This window comes from Periophthalmus magnuspinnatus, unplaced genomic scaffold, assembly GCF_009829125.3.
Source record: "Periophthalmus magnuspinnatus isolate fPerMag1 unplaced genomic scaffold, fPerMag1.2.pri scaffold_133_arrow_ctg1, whole genome shotgun sequence".
Taxonomy (NCBI): Eukaryota; Metazoa; Chordata; class Actinopteri; order Gobiiformes; family Gobiidae; genus Periophthalmus; species Periophthalmus magnuspinnatus.
In genome coordinates, this window is record NW_022986705.1 from 25,332 (window position 1) to 45,636 (window position 20,305).

Consider the following 20,305-nt stretch of genomic DNA (forward strand, 5'->3'; position numbering starts at 1 on the left):
AAAAGCAATGTTAAAACATTATTTAGGATTGTTTATTCAAGGGAAAATATAGATTTCTCTTTTCACAAACACCTTCACTACAGGTACCCTGACAGGTGACACAAATGTTATACAAAATAATAAAATATATAAGAACACTTAAAAAGACAAGATTTTTACAAACACATAAATGCATCACAAATCCACACAGGCTTTACAGAGGGTCACAACATAAATGATCACTTGAGATGACTGGAAAAGGCATGAGGTTCCTATTTAACTAATAGCATATATGTTTCATTCACACTTTTAACTATACATAAACTGGTTGAATTACAGTTTGTCTTATTGCCAACACACATAAAGGGAGTGTCTGCAAAAATCATCAAAATGCGACAAAAGTGTGTATAGGCAACTGCACAAAACTGTAACTAGTAGCTTACAAAAACAGAGCCAGCTAACCAGCAACAAGCTCATGGTAAAAGTTTACAAAAATACATAAGGTAACACATTTTTTAAACTTCCAATACAAAATACAAATTAATACTGTTTAGAAAGGAGATACCCTCAAAACACTTTAACTCCACTGATGTACTAGAAGTGCGTTGTACTTGCATGATTTGCCTTGGACAATACACAGTCAAAGTGCACATGGGCGAAATAAAGTTGGAGGCACTGATCACAAATAATATCTTGTACATTATATGTTTTATGCATACATTAACATAAATTGCTTGATATCTAGCATTCTCGTATATAGTTAGCTTCACCATAGACTAAAACGAGTGGTCAAATCTTGCCATTTGTGTGGTAACTTAAGTATTATTGAATGATGTAAAGCAGGCACAACTAAAGCTATTGTTATTGAAAACAAAAAAAAATGCAGCAGGTCAAAAATGCCTCTTTGCTATTTATGTGTATCAGCTTCCTGTTTATAGGTAATATATTGGGGACTTTTCACCATTCAAAAGATATAATACTTAGTTTTGAATTGTTAATTGCTATGGCAACTGTCCTGATGTTTCATCAATCTAAAAATCATGGATATATGTTTATGACGCAAAATGATATTTTCTATTCATGGAGGTTTCCATAGTCATTGAGTTGAACTTTGTGAAAGAACAGTCCAGTTCCTTTGAGGCCACATTTGAGGTCCATCTCCTTCTGTTAAGTGCCTTTGACAGAGTTTGTGTGCAAAAAGCATCTCTGACAGAATAATACAGTCTTCTCTTGTAAAATCGTTGGTCTGAAAAACATGCAGTCCTTACAGATCCACAAGATTCAAAAGAGTTGGTAAGGAAGGTCAAGAAGATGCTTGGCACTGACTGAATACCACCGAAGATTGTGAAGTCAGTTTGCAGTAGTTCATCTCCATTGATATGAATGATGACTTGTGTAATATCTTGATGGCGTTAGCTGCACATCGAGTTTTATCCCAGTCCAAAATGTACCATTTGGCTTTGGGAATGATATACTCTGCAATATACTATGTGATTGGCAGTTATATACACTCTGTAGTGCAAAGCAGGTTATCCTGGTTTAGGATCGGTTCTCCCTGTGCAGAAGAGAAGATCTGAAAAACACAAATTTAATAGATTGTTACTTACTAACATCACAGTGAAATTGTAACATTTATTATTAATATCATTGTTGTTCAATTGTTCAAGCAGCATCAGCATGTGCATAATCATATTAGATATGTGAAAAATATATTTCCTCATATCCCTCCTTGCCTTTCCAAATAAAGCAATACGCTACATAATATACATATAATAAAAAACAAATTACAAAAATCAGCCAAAGAAAAAGAAATACATTTTGACTGATAACACTGCAAAAATTACTTTAAAGTTTGGAATGATACCTCAGTGATCTCCTGCTATCCTTCTCCATGTTGTTCTCAGGTCCTTCACTTTCATATGAAGCCAAATGCAGCTCTGTCAAAAAATACAGAAAACAATTGACGCCCAGTTCAAAAGTATATCAAGTACTTGTTCAAGTATTTTGTACTGACCGTCTTCACTGAAGACAGGAGTGGTAACCAGGTACTGCAGTACGCGTCTGTCTCTCTCAAACGGACACACCACCTGACGCCAGACCAGGAACTCACTCACTTGCTTGGCCAGCTCCCATAGTTTCTGTTCAGAGAAAGGAATGTAAGCTACTTTATTATGAGGCAAAATGCAATGAAATCTACCTGGATATTGAATAAGTACTCAAATTATGGATGGAGGTATTAGTAGCTGTATTAAGTATAATTCACCCTTATCCTTTTCTAATGTCAATTGTCAAAAATAGCTCAATGGTCTTCACACATTATTTTTGCACTCCCACCTTTTTATATTGTATATCTTCTATGTTTAAATTTTACCAAATGTTACCCTTATTTCACACAATTCCTACTAATATTATTTTATATAAAGGTTGTATTCTTGGTTATAATTTGTCTTGTGCCACAGGTTATCTAAAAAAAAAAACACATTTTCTGTATTTCTCAAATATAGGTCACTTCGCATATTTTTGTACATTTAGGGCACTTGCATACAATTTAATAATTGCACATAACATTTCACAATCATATAGGTTTCTACCACAAGGGGGAGCCATTGCTTTTGCATTTTCTAACTTTGTGAGGCACCATTATTGTGACCACTTACATAATAGCATAGTAACAACCCACTTTTATATTTTCAAAGTGTACTCACCTCAAAGTTAATGTGTCCATTTTGCAATCTACTTGCACAGCCTTCATTTAGGAAGTAAATGTCTTTGATGAGCAGGCTGAAGAAAGGTATCACAATCTGAAACACAAGAGAGTAGTTTTTAAGTACATGTTTTTCATTACATAAGATGTGTCCATAGCGTAACTCGAACATGCTGACCTTTTCCTGACTGCTGTGAGCCGTCTCTGACCGCTGGGTGGCACCACGGAGTGCAGTGCGGTAGTTACTGAAGTTACTGGATGGGTCCATTTGATGCTGTAGGATAGGACAAAGTGTTTTTAATCAATCAAATATCATTATGTCAATCTTTGATTTTTTATTTCTCTTCAAGGCCAACAGCACAAGATTTCAGCCACTGAACTAAAATACAAGACTAAAAGACTAAAATACAAGCCCTAATTACAAGTTAGGTTGGTGAAGATTCAAACCTTTTTTTTAGTCTATTTATTAGCTTGAATGTGACTTTAAGTACATTTGTAGTCTACTAACCTCTAGTATGTCAAATTTATCCGTGTTGACTTTACTCCAGGTTTTCTTCAGTCGTGAAACAGGGCTCATATTCATGCCAGCTACACAGAAAGAAGACATTGTTTTATTTTTCATAATAAAGGGAAATAAAAAACTCTTATGGGACTCATAATTTCTTGAGAACTGAATGCACTCCAAGAAAAAGCTCTTGTCTTCTACTTACTGATGATTGCCATGAGGGAGTTGAAGTTGCCGATATTGAAGCACTCTTGAGCCACATCAATAAAAAATTCTATGATGCGCGCCCTGTGCTTCTTTTTAGCTGGCTGTAGTGAGATTCAGAAACAAGATCTTGTCAGTATTTCATCTTGTTTTGGTTAAAAACATTATGTAATATTCTGAAATGGAAGCAGACAGGCGTTAACGTACCATGCAAATCTCTGTAGCAACGAGGTAACTGAGTCGGTTGAACCAATTGACGTAAGCCTCCAGGTTGTTGGTTTTGCGCTTGCGGAAGAAACCCTGAAAATAGTCAACGGATATGAGTGAAACATCACAGCCATTTGACTGCTGTGTTTAAACTGGTTGTATATGTAAATGAAACACACTAGCGGGGGAGTATGGTTGAACTGCTGTTTGATATATCAGAAGTATTCTACTCTCAAGAGTAGAAAAAATTAGTTTTATGGATTATTACTGTGGAATACAACTATGGACAACCACAGAGTCCATATAACAATCAGGCTTATTGCTTATTATCTACTATTAAAAGTTATACTATGTAACCACCGTACTTTGAGTCAATGGCCAAATGAAGTACCTGAACTACTGCAACCCCACTGACTGCTGTTACAGTTACAACTACTATTACAACTACTACCATTACTATTGCTCCTACTACAGCAACTACCACCATTACAACTGCTACTACTACTAATCCAAGTCTGGTCCAGAAAATACATTCAAATATCTATACCTTTTGAACATTTCCCAAATAATACTTTAATAATAATTTAAATAATACTTGGCTTTTGTCTTTCTTCTTCCAAATTCAAAACAGCAGCCCTGCATAGGAACCAAGCATGATCCATCTTGCATTTCCATCTCATTTACATATACTCAAGTCCGTTTTGCGAACCTCAGCTGTTCAACTCAACCTGTTTGGCTTGGAGACTTTTATAAACATTATCGGGTGGATGCAGTATAAATAAACTTGACTGAGCAGTTATGATGTAATCCCGGAGATTCATGCCTCTATTAAAAGCTTACACCACACAGCAGCCCACTCCATTCCGCTCTCTCAACTTCCCTTGTTGCACTTGTAGACCCCTTGCATTGACTCAACCACTTTTAAACAAAGTGGATCTTATATAACCGCCCGGACATCTTGCTAATGCTAACACCCCACAGCTCTGATAGAGGAGACGCTTCAGCTGATGCGCAGGAACACTTTACATATACTTAGGATATGAACACAATGGTACTTTGATGTAGTGCTTGGTAAAGTTTCAAAAGCCCAATTTAAAAGTACCAAGTGAAAATCTGTGACAGTCAAACAGTGGGTGTTATATGCGACAAATGCAGTAGAAAGCAGCTTTCTATGTAATTTAATACATTATAATAATTTGATTCAATCAGGATATTACTTAAAAGTTGAAAAAAGTACATTTTATTATTAATTTTATAAAATTGCAGTATTTCATCAACTTTTTTGTCCTTCCTTCTAGACCATATTAGTTGTGTGGTCTTATGCAATGTTCTAATTCTGTGTACGGAGATGGCTTCGTTTCACCACATGATAAATCCCAGTTAATCCCTCTCTAATAGACAGTGACCAGTCTAATCCTTTGTACAAAGGTAAAATAGCATGTCTCGCCAGGCTAAGGCCATGCTTACGCAATGTGTCATTAATGCACAAGTACCTTCTGGTTCTCTAGAGGGTCCTTCATGGCAAATGTCTGAATGAACTCTTCAGGGCCGATGAAACTCAGTCGGTCCTGAAATAGAAAGGAAAATGGAGAGTATTGTTACTAAAATGCAGTAAAAAGAGTGGGGTAGTTCAATTACATTTACTTGAGTTGAGTAAAAAATTGTACTTTTTGGAATAGTTTACTGGCACCATACTTTTAGTCCTCCTTGAATAATATATAACAGTGTAAAAGTACTTTTACTTGAGTAAAACTGGTTACTCTTCCCACTGTAATCCTACAAGTTTTATGTTGACAATATTAAATGATTTAAGCATTTGAGATTCACTTTCATTTGTACTGTTCCTTCAGATTTCCTCATTTTTGAAATCTATCCTTTAGAAATACTAGATTTTGAACAAATTGTAACAGTAACTGTCTGAATGTACATCTGGTTTACAGTTACTTTTACTTAAGTAGTGATTTCCATTATTTTACTAATGGACAACTACTTTTTACTTTTATTTCAATATATTTTGAAGTAACAGTGCTCTTCTTACTTTAGTATAGTACCTCTATCCATATCTGGGAGTAATAAAGACTAAGTATAACTAACAATACAATGAAAGCAACCCCAAAGACCACACAAACTGGTTATGGGAATAATAGTAGATGCTAAAAATAATAGCAAAGATAAAAGTGAATGGACATGATTTAACATAAGATGTAAACATCAGAGCCAACAGTCATGTGAACTTTATATGCTTTCTGTGCACTACAAAAAGAAGGCTCTCTAAATGTAGCTACACTAATTAAAAACCCTTGTAAAATGCAACCACGCACAACCACTTGACAGCAATGGAGGAGAAAAAACAAAACAAAACACTGAAAACTGGATTAAAAAGAATCTCTGAGTGAAGTGGTTTTCTGGTTTAGCCTGTAGTCATCTTACCAGCTCAATGTGCGTGAGTTGCTGTGCCAGGACGAAGGGATCATCGCACACGCTCAGTACGTCACTCCTCTGACCCGCGGCCTGTTTGGACTTGAGGGAGGTCGGGCGCTCCAGGGCAACGTTGTTTAGGGCCGCCACCGCCTCCTCATACTGCCCCAGGGCAGAAAGGCGCTTGATCAGCCGCTGTGTCATCTGCTGCATGGCTCTCCAAGAATACTGAGGGAAAAGATACGAAATAATAGGTTGGTAGTGAAACAAAAATGAAACTCCCATGAATTTAATGTAATGTACCATAATTATACCTCTGTATAGCTAGCAGTTGCATAATTTCATGTAAAGTAGTTGAGTATAAGGAAACAACTTACAATGCTTTGAAAACATTTTGGAAAAGAAAAAAGTTACTAAATACATAATCCCTCATGAAATGCAATACTGACCTCGTCCCCTCTGGCCACATGGTTGGTCATGTCCTTGAGACATCTCATCATCCTCTCGTCTCTAAAGTCGTATGGAAAGGTCTCGGTCCACTCGGTGAGGAGCTGCACCAGTTTAGGTGCCACCTCACGGAAACGGATCTAAGAGACAGACATCATATACAAGAGGTCAGACCGGCAGTCAGGTGATGTGGTAATGCTCAGCTACACAGGCTGGAGGGTTGTACTTTACACTTCATTTAGCGCCATGTATAGGATGTCAAAACAACTAGTGAGGCAGAAATCATATTCATTAATGGCATTTGGGTTGAACATGCATCTCATGACTTCAATGTGCAGCAGAGATGGAAGAAAACTGTAATCCAATTGTGAATTCAAATTCATTCTATTCTGTTGTTCTGACAACAATGCAGAATTAATACAAAGATACAAAATACAAAAATAAGAATAGATGCTGCAATAACGTAAGTATTTTCTCTTAGATAGCCAAAATGTAAAGAACTATTTCTTTAACAGTAAAGTATTGTTAGTCAAGTTTTTTTTGACTATCTGAGGAAGAATTAGACAATGGGACCAGGCCAGGATTGACTTCTCAATGAACACGGCTTTATGCTGCCCTTAACCACTACTTTAAAATCTACTAAATAAGAACTTCTTTATATATATTTTTTTACTTGTCAAGCTAGCCTAGTCTGTTTGAACCTTCATAGAATACTTAGAAAATCCAAACAGATCTATTTGTATGGCCGTGGGTGTGAGTGTATGTGGGTGGGCAGCCGAATCAGTGAAAGAGCACAGTTAATTACCAAACCCTGTGAGCACTTGTGTTGTGAGTGGACCATGGTGAATATATAGTCTGCATCTATGGATGGATATATGGGATTACCTTATCGAGCAGAGCGTCCCCAGACCGCTGCTGCTCCACGCACAGGTGACACACACGGGTCATCAGCTCATACGGGTGCAGGAAGAGGCGGGAGCTAAGCAGGAAGGTGAACACGTAGGATCTCTATGAAACAAAATCGAATCATGGAGTTATTAGTTATAACACACTGTCCTAGCATATCAAAAATATAGTTCCGTGTATTACTTGAAGGTGTTTTTCAAGACAGTTTACCAAAATGAGCACACTTGTGAATAGCTTTAGTCAATGCTAATATGATATATAGCTAAATAAAAACCTGTGTTCAGTTGACATAATTAAATACATTTTACCACTCATCATCTTCTTTAGTTCTCTCAGAGTTCTGGTAAGTCACTGCCTTAAACACACCCTAGTTGTTTACAGTTCCAATTCCACTGAACTACCCTAGAAATGTCACCTGACTCATATTTTGCATGATCATTCACGCCCCTAATGAGTGATCTAACACCTAATATCACACATTCTAAACATTGTTGTGTTGTTTATTTAGTGAGCAAGAATGAAGCTAAAAACACCATTTTCCTCCTATAGGAATGAAGGATCATTCCTATAGCTTGTGTTGTGGTGTTTTGCTAGCTTGGTGAACTGTCTGTCTATGATCCTCTGCTTGATGTTTTTAGTGAAAGTAATATGAGTATAGAAATGTAGAAACATGTAAGGTGATCACATGTAGACAGAAAAAAAAACTGGTGTGACTTCTTTAGTGCAACTGTGCATGGAAATATGCTAGTAATAGATTTGAGTAACTGAAAAAGCAAAACCCTTGTCACACACTCACATCTGGATAATAGTCCACTGTGGGCACCAGGTGTTGAATCAGTGCCTCCAGTGACGCCGACACAAGGCTGTTGTCATGGTAACACATCTCCCCGTAGCTGGCGATGACCCCACCGTGCCCGTAGACCCTGCTTTTTGGTGGTGCAGAGTTGTTATGGCATGACTGCTCACTGCCACTGCTGCTGCTCCGGTACGAGCCACGCCCATGACAGGAAGAGCCGCCATGTTGCCTGGGGCTGTGGGGTGACACGCAGCTGTTGTTGTAGTGGTGACTGTTGGTAGTGGTGGTGGTAGTGGTATTGGAAGATGACAGAGAAGAACTACGGTACGAAGTATGGGGGATATCGTACGGGTTCTCCGTTGCCACGTAAGCACAGTTGTAGATGTTTTCCTGGGTTTTGGTGCTTGGTTTGGGCGCGGTGTTGCTCCGGTATGGACTGTGGGGTTGTGGGTGGTGGTTGTTGTTGCTGCTGTTGCTGGTGTAAGGGCCGCAGGAGTTGAACTTTCCCGCGTAAGGAGTGGTGGGAGGCATGGCGACCTGTGGAAGACATGGAGTCATGAGGTTGGTGTATCAGGAACATCAGTATGACCGTGAAACTATGCAACTGCAGTGCTGTTGAACTAGGTTACAGAGTTCACAGGTTTGAATACTTTGTTCTGCTTTGTTATTTGGCAACATGTTTTGGGCTGCAATTTTTGAAAATACTCAATTACAATCAAAATTTGTCAGAGGGAAAAATGTGGCTCAATTTACCATCTAAAATATTGAGCTTTTTTCTGTTAAAGTTAAGACAGACATTTCATTATATATGGTGTTGAATTAATTTTCTTCAAATTGAGTCTGCACTGTATCCCAATACTTATAAATGTCTTATGTTCCAAACAAATACTAAGCATCTTAATAAGGAAGAAACAGCAACATGTTTTAAAGTAACCTAGATCAACAAGAAAATTAACTTAATAACTAAAAGTATCCCTTGAATCTAATGCATAGTTAGCTTTATTTTTAAACACCGCTAACAGTGCTTTACAGTTGCTTTTGTTTCATTTGCTACTTGTGGTTATTTGTCAGTCCTTGCAACTCCTAACTTTGCCACCCAAATTCACAGTTTACAGTCTTCAGTATCACTAGTACAAGGGTCTTCTTGTTTGGATGTGTTACTTAACATCACGCAATCTGCAATGTGACTGCTCACAAATCCAATCTGCGGACTGTGCATGGTACTTTACCCCTTTCATTCAATATTACACTTGGCTATCCCACAGTATTACACAGCATTACACTGTGTACTCTCCAAATCCACTTTAAGGAATACACAACATTGACTTCCTCTAAGACAATTTGTTCCCACAGCATGGGAACAAATTGAAGAAGCACACTGCAAAAAAGTTATAGGTCTATATTTAATTTAATAATACTTTTTTTAAGGTGTCCATCACCTGCTTGTCCCATGTGTCATATAGGTTTGTCTGGAATTTCCAGAATATGGCATTAACAGGACAAGTTGCAGGTCAGATCTGTGGAGAGACACTGCCACTCACAGTAAAAAGGCATTTTTTCCAAGGTATTTTTGAGCAATATAAACATTAGCAATTGAATAAATGCAAAATAGATAGGTTTAATGCCATACTGTGGAACATTTCAGGCAATGACATAGTAGCTATATGGAGACAAGATGGTAGCGAATCCTTCCACCAAAGATGTTCCATAGTTTTTCAAGGCAAAAAACATCTTAAGAATTAAAACTCCTCCACCCACATAAATATTCAAATTCACGTCACATCAACTAGCAATATAGTAGTTTATCATATGCTGCTGTGTACAGTGCACTGACTCAGCTGCTCTGGGAACGCGAGACCCAAACAAACCGTAACATGTTGTGAAAATATGTGTTGATATATCCGTGCACATATGTGTCATTATGCCTAATCACATAATAGTAGCCCTCCTCTGCTCCCTATTCACTTTGAGCTTTTTAATGACACCCCTTGTCATATTGATTTTCCCTTTTACGCCAACAATGCACCCAACAAAGAACGTGCGGTGGCTGGTTTATGGGTGCATCTGTCATCTGTTGGACACTTGTTTTGCAAGAGACAAGGTGGGGCAACAGATGGGTGAGCCTTAGACTGCCACGATTTTTAGTCTTGTGTAGATAATTGGATCTGAGGGAAAGCCGATACGAGATCAGAACCAAAGCACGCTTTAGCACTGGAGCCACCTTTATCCGGCTACTGTTCTTTGGCTCAATTTACCCCGGCATGTGGTTTGCAGACAGACACCCCCCATTCCCCCCAACACATATACAGTAAGTATACATCCTACAGTGCTCTCCACTAATGTTGGCACCCCATAAAAAGTACAAATTAGGCTATTCTAACTGGTAAAGTTTTGGAAATGTATGCAGATTCCAGCAGCAGTGGTCAAGGAGATTTTTAGAGATCACTGGGACCATCCTCAGGTTTTGGACAAAAACATGTTTCTATGATTCATAACTCATTTACTTCAGTAAAATAAAGTTTGCTTCAACTTCACTGTCCCTGGATGTTGAACAGTGAATAAAAACAGTCAGATATACTTACTAAATAATGTTGTATATAAGAACTTCTAAAAGTTGCCAAAAATGTTTATAGAGCAAATAAATCCACATTTCAAATCAAGAAGATTAATTAATACCATTTTAATTGAATTTCTAAGTCTGCAATGATCAGCTCGGCTCTTGTTAATTGAGACGTCTACAGCCAATCCTCTGTTAAAGCATGTCATTTAGAGCAGAGGGCAGACTCTAAAAGGGAAAAAAACTTTGACTAATTTATGTGTATAAAAGTTTATAATTTTTATGTTCAGGAAATTCATATTTTTGATTCAAAATAAATCAAGATATGGAATCCTGAATTTGTCATATTGCCCAGCCTTACTACACTATCTTTGCTCTTATTTACCAAGGGTGCCGTAATAGTGAAGGCAACTTATGCTCACACTGAGAAGAAGCCAGCAGTCAACTTTTGTTTATCCATTACAGCACTGACGGAAGGAGTGCCAACATCTTAGCGCACACACACACACACACACACACATGCCCTACTCCACAATGGCGCCAAACCCCAAGCCAGAATTTCATCCAAATGCGCGTCTGGCCTAAACAAGTGACACGCACAGATGTATACCACCGCGCTTGGGCCCTCGCCAGAGCCCAGCCCAGTGCCAGTCTGCCTTCTGAACCATCTGATCCTCCCTGGCTGTTCTCCTTCCAATGTGGTTAAAAGATTACATTGACTTACAGATTCAATCCACCAACTTGGGAAAAATCAGGTGGTCAGACCCTAAATAACAGTTGCTAATAAATTGAGTTTGAAGTGTCCTCCTTCCTAACCTCCTCCCTGTGTCTGTTTACGTTTGACCTTACGTAAGTGGGAGACGTATCCAAAACTTAAAACCACTCTTGGTTTTTTCCGATTTCCTCAAGCGCTGACCCAAATACTTGCGGTTTCCTGAAATTTTAGCCAGCTAAATCATAGGTTGGGCTAGCTTCGGATGGCTTAATAATGATACTGTATGCATTCTTACATAGTGAACACATTGTTTACATATGGACTGTTGTGAAAGGATTGCTGCTCTAGAGTTGTAGAAATCTGAAATGTATGGTTTGACAGAGATTTCTTGAATACAAGAAAAAGTACCCGTACAAGTGATATGTGATACTTTTGAGGTATAGTGAGATGCTCATTGATATAGGTCAGCATAGATTCATAATTGTGGATGCAGGATATTGAGGTTGGAAATGTGGTAAGAGGCCTTGAGAATAAGGGTGAACAATTTCAGGGGAAAATCCATTCGAGATTTGATTTGCGATTTATGTTTTATTAATATGATTCAGTTCAAAGTTCAAAAGCGTCCAGAATTGAAATGTTGAAACATGTTTGTACAAATGTAAACTATAAGGTTCGCAGTTTTTAAAGTCAAATAAGTCCAGATATTTGTTGTTTGTGGAGGACATATTGGTACTTCAAAAACTGCAGCCTTTGCGACTTGCCAATTGCGTCCATTCCCATCACAATTTTGATTCGATTGTGATTAACTTTGCAGCCCTATATGAGAACTAAAGAAGAGATTTACAGAAAGGATGTTGTAAACAGGTTGGTTCATGTGTTGTTGTTTTTTTTATATTCAAGAGTTATATGACTGACACATTTATTATTCATGCATTGTTAATTTCACTTGCAGCAAAAAAACAAAGGTGATCCCTCAGAATTGATGTTTTATTGACTTACCATACCATTTCTGGCATGTAAGCTGGGAGGAATCAAACTTTATACTAAAAAAAACTCCCAAGGCAACAACAGCAACTTCTCAACTGCATGCTGTTGCTTTGTTTCTAAAGTTCTGCTGCAATCCAAACAAACTCTCATGTGTTACAAAATAAAATTGCCTGCAGTGTCTGAAAAAACCAACACAGTTTATCAAAAGGTTAGGGCTAATTGAACTTTTGACAGGGCTGCAAGCAAAAATATGTTGCTTTAAAACATTTGGATATGTTTCAGTAGTTTTTCTGCATCTCATCCAACACACATAAATTGGTGGTTTGGGCAGAGCTTTGGTCTCCGTCTCTACTGCATGTGAACGCTTCCTTTTGTCTGGTTTTGGTTAAAATGGGATAGTTTTAAGAGCTTCTTTGGAGATTTCCCAAGCCTGACTGGAATAAATAGATTGGTGTAATCACTGGTGTTCATCTAAATGCTTGGTACTATGCTATTCTATTCTTCAGTCGTGTGAAGTTAGTAAGTCTTCAAAATCCAATCTTTATTAGAAAGAGAGAGATAAAACTGGATGTAAACAGTTTGTACCCAAATTCACAATTACGTGGTTTCCAAAAGGTACGCCCATGCCCAGTGGAGGGGGGAGGGATGAGAAAGAGAGAAGGAGGGGGGCAGTTCGTCAACAATAGAGGTATTATCTGGCCTCTCTTGGCTTTAACAACCACAAAAAGACCCCTAGGAAGAGATCACAGGACATTTGCGGTACATCAGAGGGTACACCAGCTTTTCCCCAAAACTATGCTCAACGCCAGGCAAAGAGTCGCCCCACCTCCGCAGACAGCCGGCCTGGGACTGGAAGCATGCACCAGTCACACCATTAAACCTGGTACCCCTATACAGCATGGGGTCTGAGGGAGGGAGCATAAGAAGGGACAATGTGGCTGCACACTTGTAAAATGTGAGGGGAATGATCCAAACGATAATGAAACTAGTATTTGGAGCCAAGGGCAGGAAAGCACGTGGTTGTTTGAAAGTGTGGAAAGCCAATTTTGTTTTGGAACATTTGCCGGAAATGATAAAAATATGTAAAAAGATCATTGACACACGTGTTAGTTGACGTCACTTCAACTGAACTGTAATTGGTAAACAACAGCAAAATGACTTTATGCAGGATATTACAAGTTATGACTTATCAGATTAAACTTTTTCTTGAAAATATCATAGAGGAACAGTGGTACACCATTCTCACAACATTAACAACCTGGAGTGAGTGGTTGCTACAAGATGTGATAATGACAAAAGTTAATATTGAGATTTTTTTAATATTTGATGATGACAGCCAGACAATATTATTGGCAATCTATCAAAAATATGCTAAAACCTGCCTATAAAGGTCTTTGGTACACTGTAGTGGTTACCAAATGGTGGACACCAACCCAAAGGTGTTAAAAACAACATTCAAAAATTCAAAAGGGTGTCATTTCTGGTCTAAACTTGCCAGTATAACTCAGTATTCTATCTATGTAACGTGTCGTGCGACGGTTAGCAGCTAATTTACTTATTCCAAATTCAAAGCCAGTTTACCCAATGAGCATCTCAAGACCTAATCACGGGAAGCTAAATCCTCTGATGGGTATCAACAACAGAGACTAAAGGAAAGATTACCCATACTACACAAACTATCTTTTCTACAGCCGAATGAAATAACCAGGTAAAGCCCCTGGTGAACATACTTTCTTTACAGTGGGGAGAATAGCAGGATAACAAAGCTATGAGCAGAAGCATTCATCCATGGGGCTATCTTCACCTGATAAGAAGACTCGTAAAGGACGTTTATCACAATAGTTACGGGCAGACGTAATCCAGCCATATCTGTGTTCCTCTTTGCACCCAGTGTACTTTGGCTCTAATAAGTCACAGCATGTTAAAGAAATGCGAGAGAAGCCTGTCAAGATCAGTCCAAAATAAATGAGGTTAGAACTTATAGTCTAGACATATCACTTACTCATGCTTTGCAAAGATATAAAAAGGAAGGTGGGATGATCAAAAGCTTAAATGGTGGTTTTTGCAACAATCTTAACAGGCTATTGCTTCAGTTTGTGGATTTTATAGTATTTTCCAAAGCTAGACCAGTCAGGTGAGCTTGTTTAAATATCAGGTGTGGTGCATTCGTGGCATGCTGTCTGTAATTATCTTTGGCAAGATCAAATGAGACTAACTAAGCTTATTTTCATAGCAGTACAAATGTAATCCTCTTACAAAACCATTAAAATGCATCTAATCTATTTAATAACATGGGCTGTGAATGATGCTTTTAATGTCAAAGAATAAGGGTATATCATGTCAAGCAATGTGCATGTCATTATAATTAAGGTAACATGAGCTTTATATCTCCCCACTTAACATGAATTTGCCTTTTTGAAATACTAACAAGATACACTGCCAATTTCCTCTCTTCTTAAAGAAATGACTGACAGCCAACTGCTTAGTACAACTGTTACCTCCAGATGTTGTTTTGCTCTTTTTGGTTGTCCAAGCATGACAACCATTCGACCTAAGTGTTTTGAATGGTTTCGCGAGGGCTTCAAAGCAACATTACCCATTGAATCCTTTAGTCACAGTGACATCCCCACCCATCATAACTAATGCCACAGCAATAAAATACGGCCCAAGTGGTCATTGTTCAAGGTGTATCCCCCTAAGGTCCATAGCTGGTAGGATAGGGTACTTCCCTTTTTTCTTAAAGGCAGAATGGTGACTAATGTACATAGCTGTTTACATATTGCTGTTGAGTAAAGAGATAGCCAGTATTGTAAGATTAAGAGTCAGTTGCTGTAATCTTCATTTCCAGGATCGTCTATTGTGAATTGAGTTTGTATTGTGAATCTTGAAAATATTTTGACAAAAAGAAGTGTTGACTTGGAAACCAAACATCTCGGTTTATCCCAGGCATACACGGTGAATAATTTTATTTATGACACTGGCACTTATGAACAAATTATTCTTGTTACAAGACTGTAAATAACTTCCCCAAATGATAACATTTAAATATTCTTTTTATTTTTGTCTGTAAAATGTTAAAACAAGTTTGTATCCAATTTGGGGTTTTTTTTTTTTTTTGTTTTTCTTCTGCAGCCTTTTTTACAAGACAGCAGGCAGTCCGTCACCTGCCCACACAGCTAAACCAACGTAGCAGCGGGCAACATCACAAATCACTCCACCTCCCTCCACTCAGCACTGTGTGTCATGTGTGGCATGCAGCCCATTGTCCAAACATCAGCTGTCAAAGCGCCCAGACTGGTCCTCAAACCTGCCTCTATATCTATAAAAGACACGGAAAAAAAACAAAACCGGAAACACTGTGCAGTATCTGGATGTGATCTGACCCACGACTCGACCTGTTCTTAGTGTAAAAGGAAACCACACAGTGAAGGTTGAGCGTACACACCTGTCCCTATGTGTTATGTGCTGCAGGGTAGTACAGTATTAACCCAGAGCCAGAAGGGATAAAGAGCCACATTATCTCCTCTGCTGCTGGGATGTAATCTACTAAGCTGATCTATGGGCCTGGGATCCACACACAAACATTTTCTATTGTGTTACAGCCAGGCAAACAGAATGCCCTGACTACGTGTGTGGTAAATTACTTGTAATAAAGTCCTATATCCACCTTTTAAAGACGTAAAAGCTGATATGGACATGTTTGGATGTGCACCAGCTAGTCAAAAGTTTAGTGTATATGTGCCATTCCAAGAGAGGATATGCTAGGAAGGGCATCTAGCATAAAACCCAGGAAAACAGAATGTGAAGACGAAGCTGTAACAAACTCAAAGGAGGAAAAAACGTTGGTCCAATTTGTTCTTGTATAGATAGTCCATGATTTTTTACAGAGATGTAAACTTTCAAATTGAGTCCCCTTATTGGATTAGTTCCTTTTCAGATGACATCAAGAGGTTTCAATGGCCAGAAACAATCTTACAAGACTTATTTGCAGACAAAATGTGTTCTGACGTCTCCAAAATATAGCTACTAGACTTTAAGCCTGTGATTACCAAAATTTGGATGTTGTAGTTTCATTTATTTCCATCCTAAATACAATATAAACATAGTAAACTTTAAATCACAACATAGCCACAACATTTGACTGACTAGCAAGTTCAAACCAACAAATCCCATCAAGCGCACGAATGTCAGTGAAGCCTAACAGTGGCGCTTCATCTACTTACTGTACTTGGCACACTATGCGCTCCCTGTAACAGTACTGCCAAAAAATCTAAACTAGAGTTTTGCCAGTTGCTAGGGGACCTCACATTGCACTTGTGTTAATTATTAAATGAGCTAAGCACTTAATCTGAGACCATTTAAACAACTTGTCATGAAGCAAAGTACAACCCCAGCATTTACGCACAGCACGCACGTCATGGCTCCACTGGTTTTCATTTACAGATGAAAGCCTTTAAAAAGCTTTTTAAATTCCACTTGGCTCAGAGAACACACGCTTTCTCTCATGCTTGCTCCTCTCCCCATAGACAACCGCACAATCTGCTATTTTCCCCACTGTACTCGCACAAACACGCCGATCCACTGAGCCTGTAGTGCGCTACGGGTTCCTGGCTGAGTCATAACACTGTAAAAGTAAAAAGTGACTGCGAAAACCCATGCTGGGCAACCGCAGACCCATCGCAGGTGCTGGTGAGTAATGTTTGTTTTTGTCTGCTGGCCAAACTAATTTTACCCTCACATGGGAACAAAACAAGCAAAATAAACAAAGGTAAGACGAGAAATAGAAATAGGCAAAGTTGGATAGGCGTCTGATCCATGGCGTCTGCGTTTGTTCAACCTTCAAAACATAGTAATACATCGGGTTCCAGAAAGTAATATTGTAGGCTACACTTGTCCAAATAAAGCAACACTATAGCCAGGATGTATGAAACTGTTTGCTAGTAAAACACACTAGCAGAGAAACAAACATTTGATATTTTAGTTTAAAGCGACCAGTGCGCATTTGGATCTCGCATGGATCGCGTTTGAATGAAAGCCTACAACAAATTCCCGGAACAACTTACCTCTTGAATATTGACAGTAGAATCGCTCAGTGTCCGAAAGCAGCGTCCAAATGAGTAAAAAGGGCGCAACTATCCAAAAAACAGTTTCGTTTGCAGTTATGTCCGCCTTGTTTTCCCTCTTCGCCTCTGCGTAAAGCCGTGGAAAACAAACCGAGCGTGTCTTCAGAAGTGAGTAAGTGCGGTCTTGCGCTCCATTGTGCCTCCCCCTGTGATATTTGAGTCAATTTGAACTCACAGCGGTGTAATGAGCCACAAAAGCGAGGCGTATTCAAATGACTTCCATAGAGCCGGGAAAACTGTCCAATCGCGGCGCAGAGGTGGGTGCCTCGAGGGGCGGCTCTGACCAATGGCAGCGCAGGAATGGGAAAATCGAAGACAACTAAAAATCTGATTGGTTATCCTTCCCTAAGTCCCTCCTTTCTCTTTTAACCGCAGACTGAGAGGGAGCAGCTTATGTTTTTGTTGGGAGTGCAAAGATCTGAAAGGTATAAGGTTTCTACTTTGGAATGCATTTGTAAGAAGAAGTTAATTCATTATTGTGGCGTAGTAGGACAATATTTAGTACTGTGGTAATTTTTGGAACACCGTTAGAAACATTTGCTAGCAGACCTCCTACAATCAAACAGCAAATGGTACTACTAGACATGTGTGCGAGCTGAACATGGTGGTCCAGACAGATTAGTATCATTTGTATTTTTCTTGACAACAGAAATACTTGGCCAGTAACCAGGCTCATTTTTATTAAATTTAGTGGAAGTTGGGGGCCATGTGTGCAGTGCAAGGCTGAGGGGCCACTATAGGTCTTCATTTCATAACATAATTGTGTAAGGCAGCCAGGGGAGTGTGCAGCAGGCAGCTTGCTCCTTCAAATCTAGGTCAAATAGCCGCAATCAGATCCAAATGTCCAGATAAGCTGCTGTAGGCATACTATGAATTTCATCAAATGAAGTTGAAGTAGGCTTGATGTAAGCTGTAGGTATGTAGTTTTAAACTTCACTTTCTATTGGGCTTACTGAACAATATTTGGCCAGTGAATTCAGTATAAATATAGAATTTGGAATTTTAAATACATTTAAGTACAACAGTTACTAGAGGCCAGCACTGGATAAATTACACAGAGAAAGAGGTTGTATTCTGCCACTGCATTGACTGGTTTCTCCTGACCTAGACCTGACTAAGCTGTGGCAACCGAAATGAAAAGCTTATAAAGTTAGTATTAAACTCAATCCGCTCAGAATGCAATTTGGCACTACCACCTGACGATAGAGGTTGCATTGATTAATCCATCGTAAGTCCTGTCCTTATACAGTGTGTCAGGTCTGGTGTGAAGTACAAATGTCTGTTTTCCCAGTAGCTGTAGTTTATAACACTTTGCTCTGTGTTAAAAGCAGTAAAGTCTAACAGTTTAATTGGACCTGTAGGCTACGTCAATGCTTTTACCAGACTCTTCTAAGCAAATAGGCGTTTTGAGACATTGCTGCCACTGATTACTCAACTGGAGCATTACAAAAACATTACACCAAGGCTTTCAAGTGAAAACCATAAACAGTTTAAGCAAAGCAAGCTGTGATGGCAATGTAGTAATTTACAGATTTTAGCTTACTTAAGGGATATGAATGGCATTAATCACTAGGCATTGCGTTGTTATAGCGATAAGATGTGTGAATGCAATGGTTTGTCTTGTTTTTAGAAGGGGCTATGCTATATAATGCTGTAAAATTATTAAAGTTTAAGGTAAATTTCCCACTCAAAAGTATCTAAAATATTTCTTTTCAAGTAAAAGTAAGGAGAGAATACTACAACTTGGGAAAAAAATGATTTTTGTGCATTCTGTTGCTAGTACTTTTTGTGTAAAATGGACAAATTATACATAGGATATACAGAAACTTATGGCAATGATTTATAATACATACTTTTACTTTTGTATACATAGTGTTTGAGTTCAACCTCAAAAAGTTGCTGTTATAGATAAAAATGATAAATTCATGAAACCAATATATCAGCAGAAAGACAAGGCAGTTGAAACAAGATCCAGTTTATTCTTTGTATAAACTCACAATCAGGTGTTTCCAAATATTTAGAATCCACTTCAAGCGTATACTGTATTTTAGGACTCCTCATACTATCTAATTTTCCCCGAATTACATGGTTATTACTCAAGGTGGGTGCTTACCACTTGCACCTCCTCAGCAACTATCTTCCACATCAACATGTCCTTTCATTGCATAAAACATTGGAATTATATAAACCTGCATGGCCAGACCTCTTAGTTGTGGGCATCATTCTATCTCTCTTCCCCTCTCATTCTCTATCTCCCTCTCTTTCTCTTTTTTTCATGACTGACGCCTTCTATATCTGAACACATCCCTGTTTAGGCAAGAATAGCTGATCTCTATCTTTCAGGCTGCAGGGTCCTCTGATTACAATAAGCTAACTCCTACACCGAGCTCTCAGTGCACTGCTTCCGGTTGCGATGGAATTGGATCACCAATGCAAGCCCCAAGTACCCACAATAGTATACGATGAAGCACTGGAGACTTGACCATGTCTTGGGTCTTTGGGCTCTCCTGGCCTGTGATTGGTTGACACCTACAGCCAGCAGAGCGCGAGAGACTTCCTGTTGGACAGTCGAGTAGACACTATGTTATTACAGTTTCACAAAATATACAGTGTCACTTTTCGCTTAGGTGCGGATGCTCAAACATGGAATTTCAGATAATTATCAAGTGTAAACAATGCTTGATCGGACTCTTCCAGCTAGTCTAAACACTATTGAGATGAAACACACAGAAACCTACTCATGGTATTGATCTATGC

General features: G+C 38.7%; 1 protein-coding gene across 1 annotated transcript; it reads right to left on the reverse strand.

Moving 5' to 3' along the window:
- Window positions 1–15: 15 nt before the first annotated feature.
- LOC117393449 (ras-GEF domain-containing family member 1B-B-like) lies at window positions 16–17,745 on the reverse strand. The gene is made up of 14 exons (XM_033991563.2): window positions 17,489–17,745; window positions 8,167–8,703; window positions 7,350–7,472; window positions 6,467–6,604; window positions 6,030–6,245; window positions 5,093–5,167; window positions 3,600–3,692; window positions 3,394–3,496; window positions 3,192–3,271; window positions 2,862–2,957; window positions 2,685–2,780; window positions 1,994–2,117; window positions 1,844–1,916; window positions 16–1,552 (listed from the first exon to the last, which is right to left on the reverse strand). Exons 2-14 carry the CDS (start codon window positions 8,695–8,697, stop codon window positions 1,519–1,521), a joined length of 1,782 nt encoding a protein of 593 aa, XP_033847454.1. The 5' UTR covers window positions 8,698–8,703; window positions 17,489–17,745; the 3' UTR covers window positions 16–1,518.
- Between the last annotated feature and the right edge of the window lie 2,560 nt (window positions 17,746–20,305).

Bases quoted from the DNA above. Each gene is read 5' to 3' on its own strand.
- LOC117393449 (XM_033991563.2), bottom strand. From the start codon at position 8,697: ATGCCTCCCACCACTCCTTACGCGGGAAAGTTCAACTCCTGCGGCCCT. The intron at 3,693-5,092 runs GTACTTGTGCAT...GACTATTTTCAG, and splicing joins ACCCTCTAGAGAACCAGAAG to GGTTTCTTCCGCAAGCGCAA. The intron at 2,781-2,861 runs GTCAGCATGTTC...CTTGTGTTTCAG, and splicing joins CTCACAGCAGTCAGGAAAAG to ATTGTGATACCTTTCTTCAG.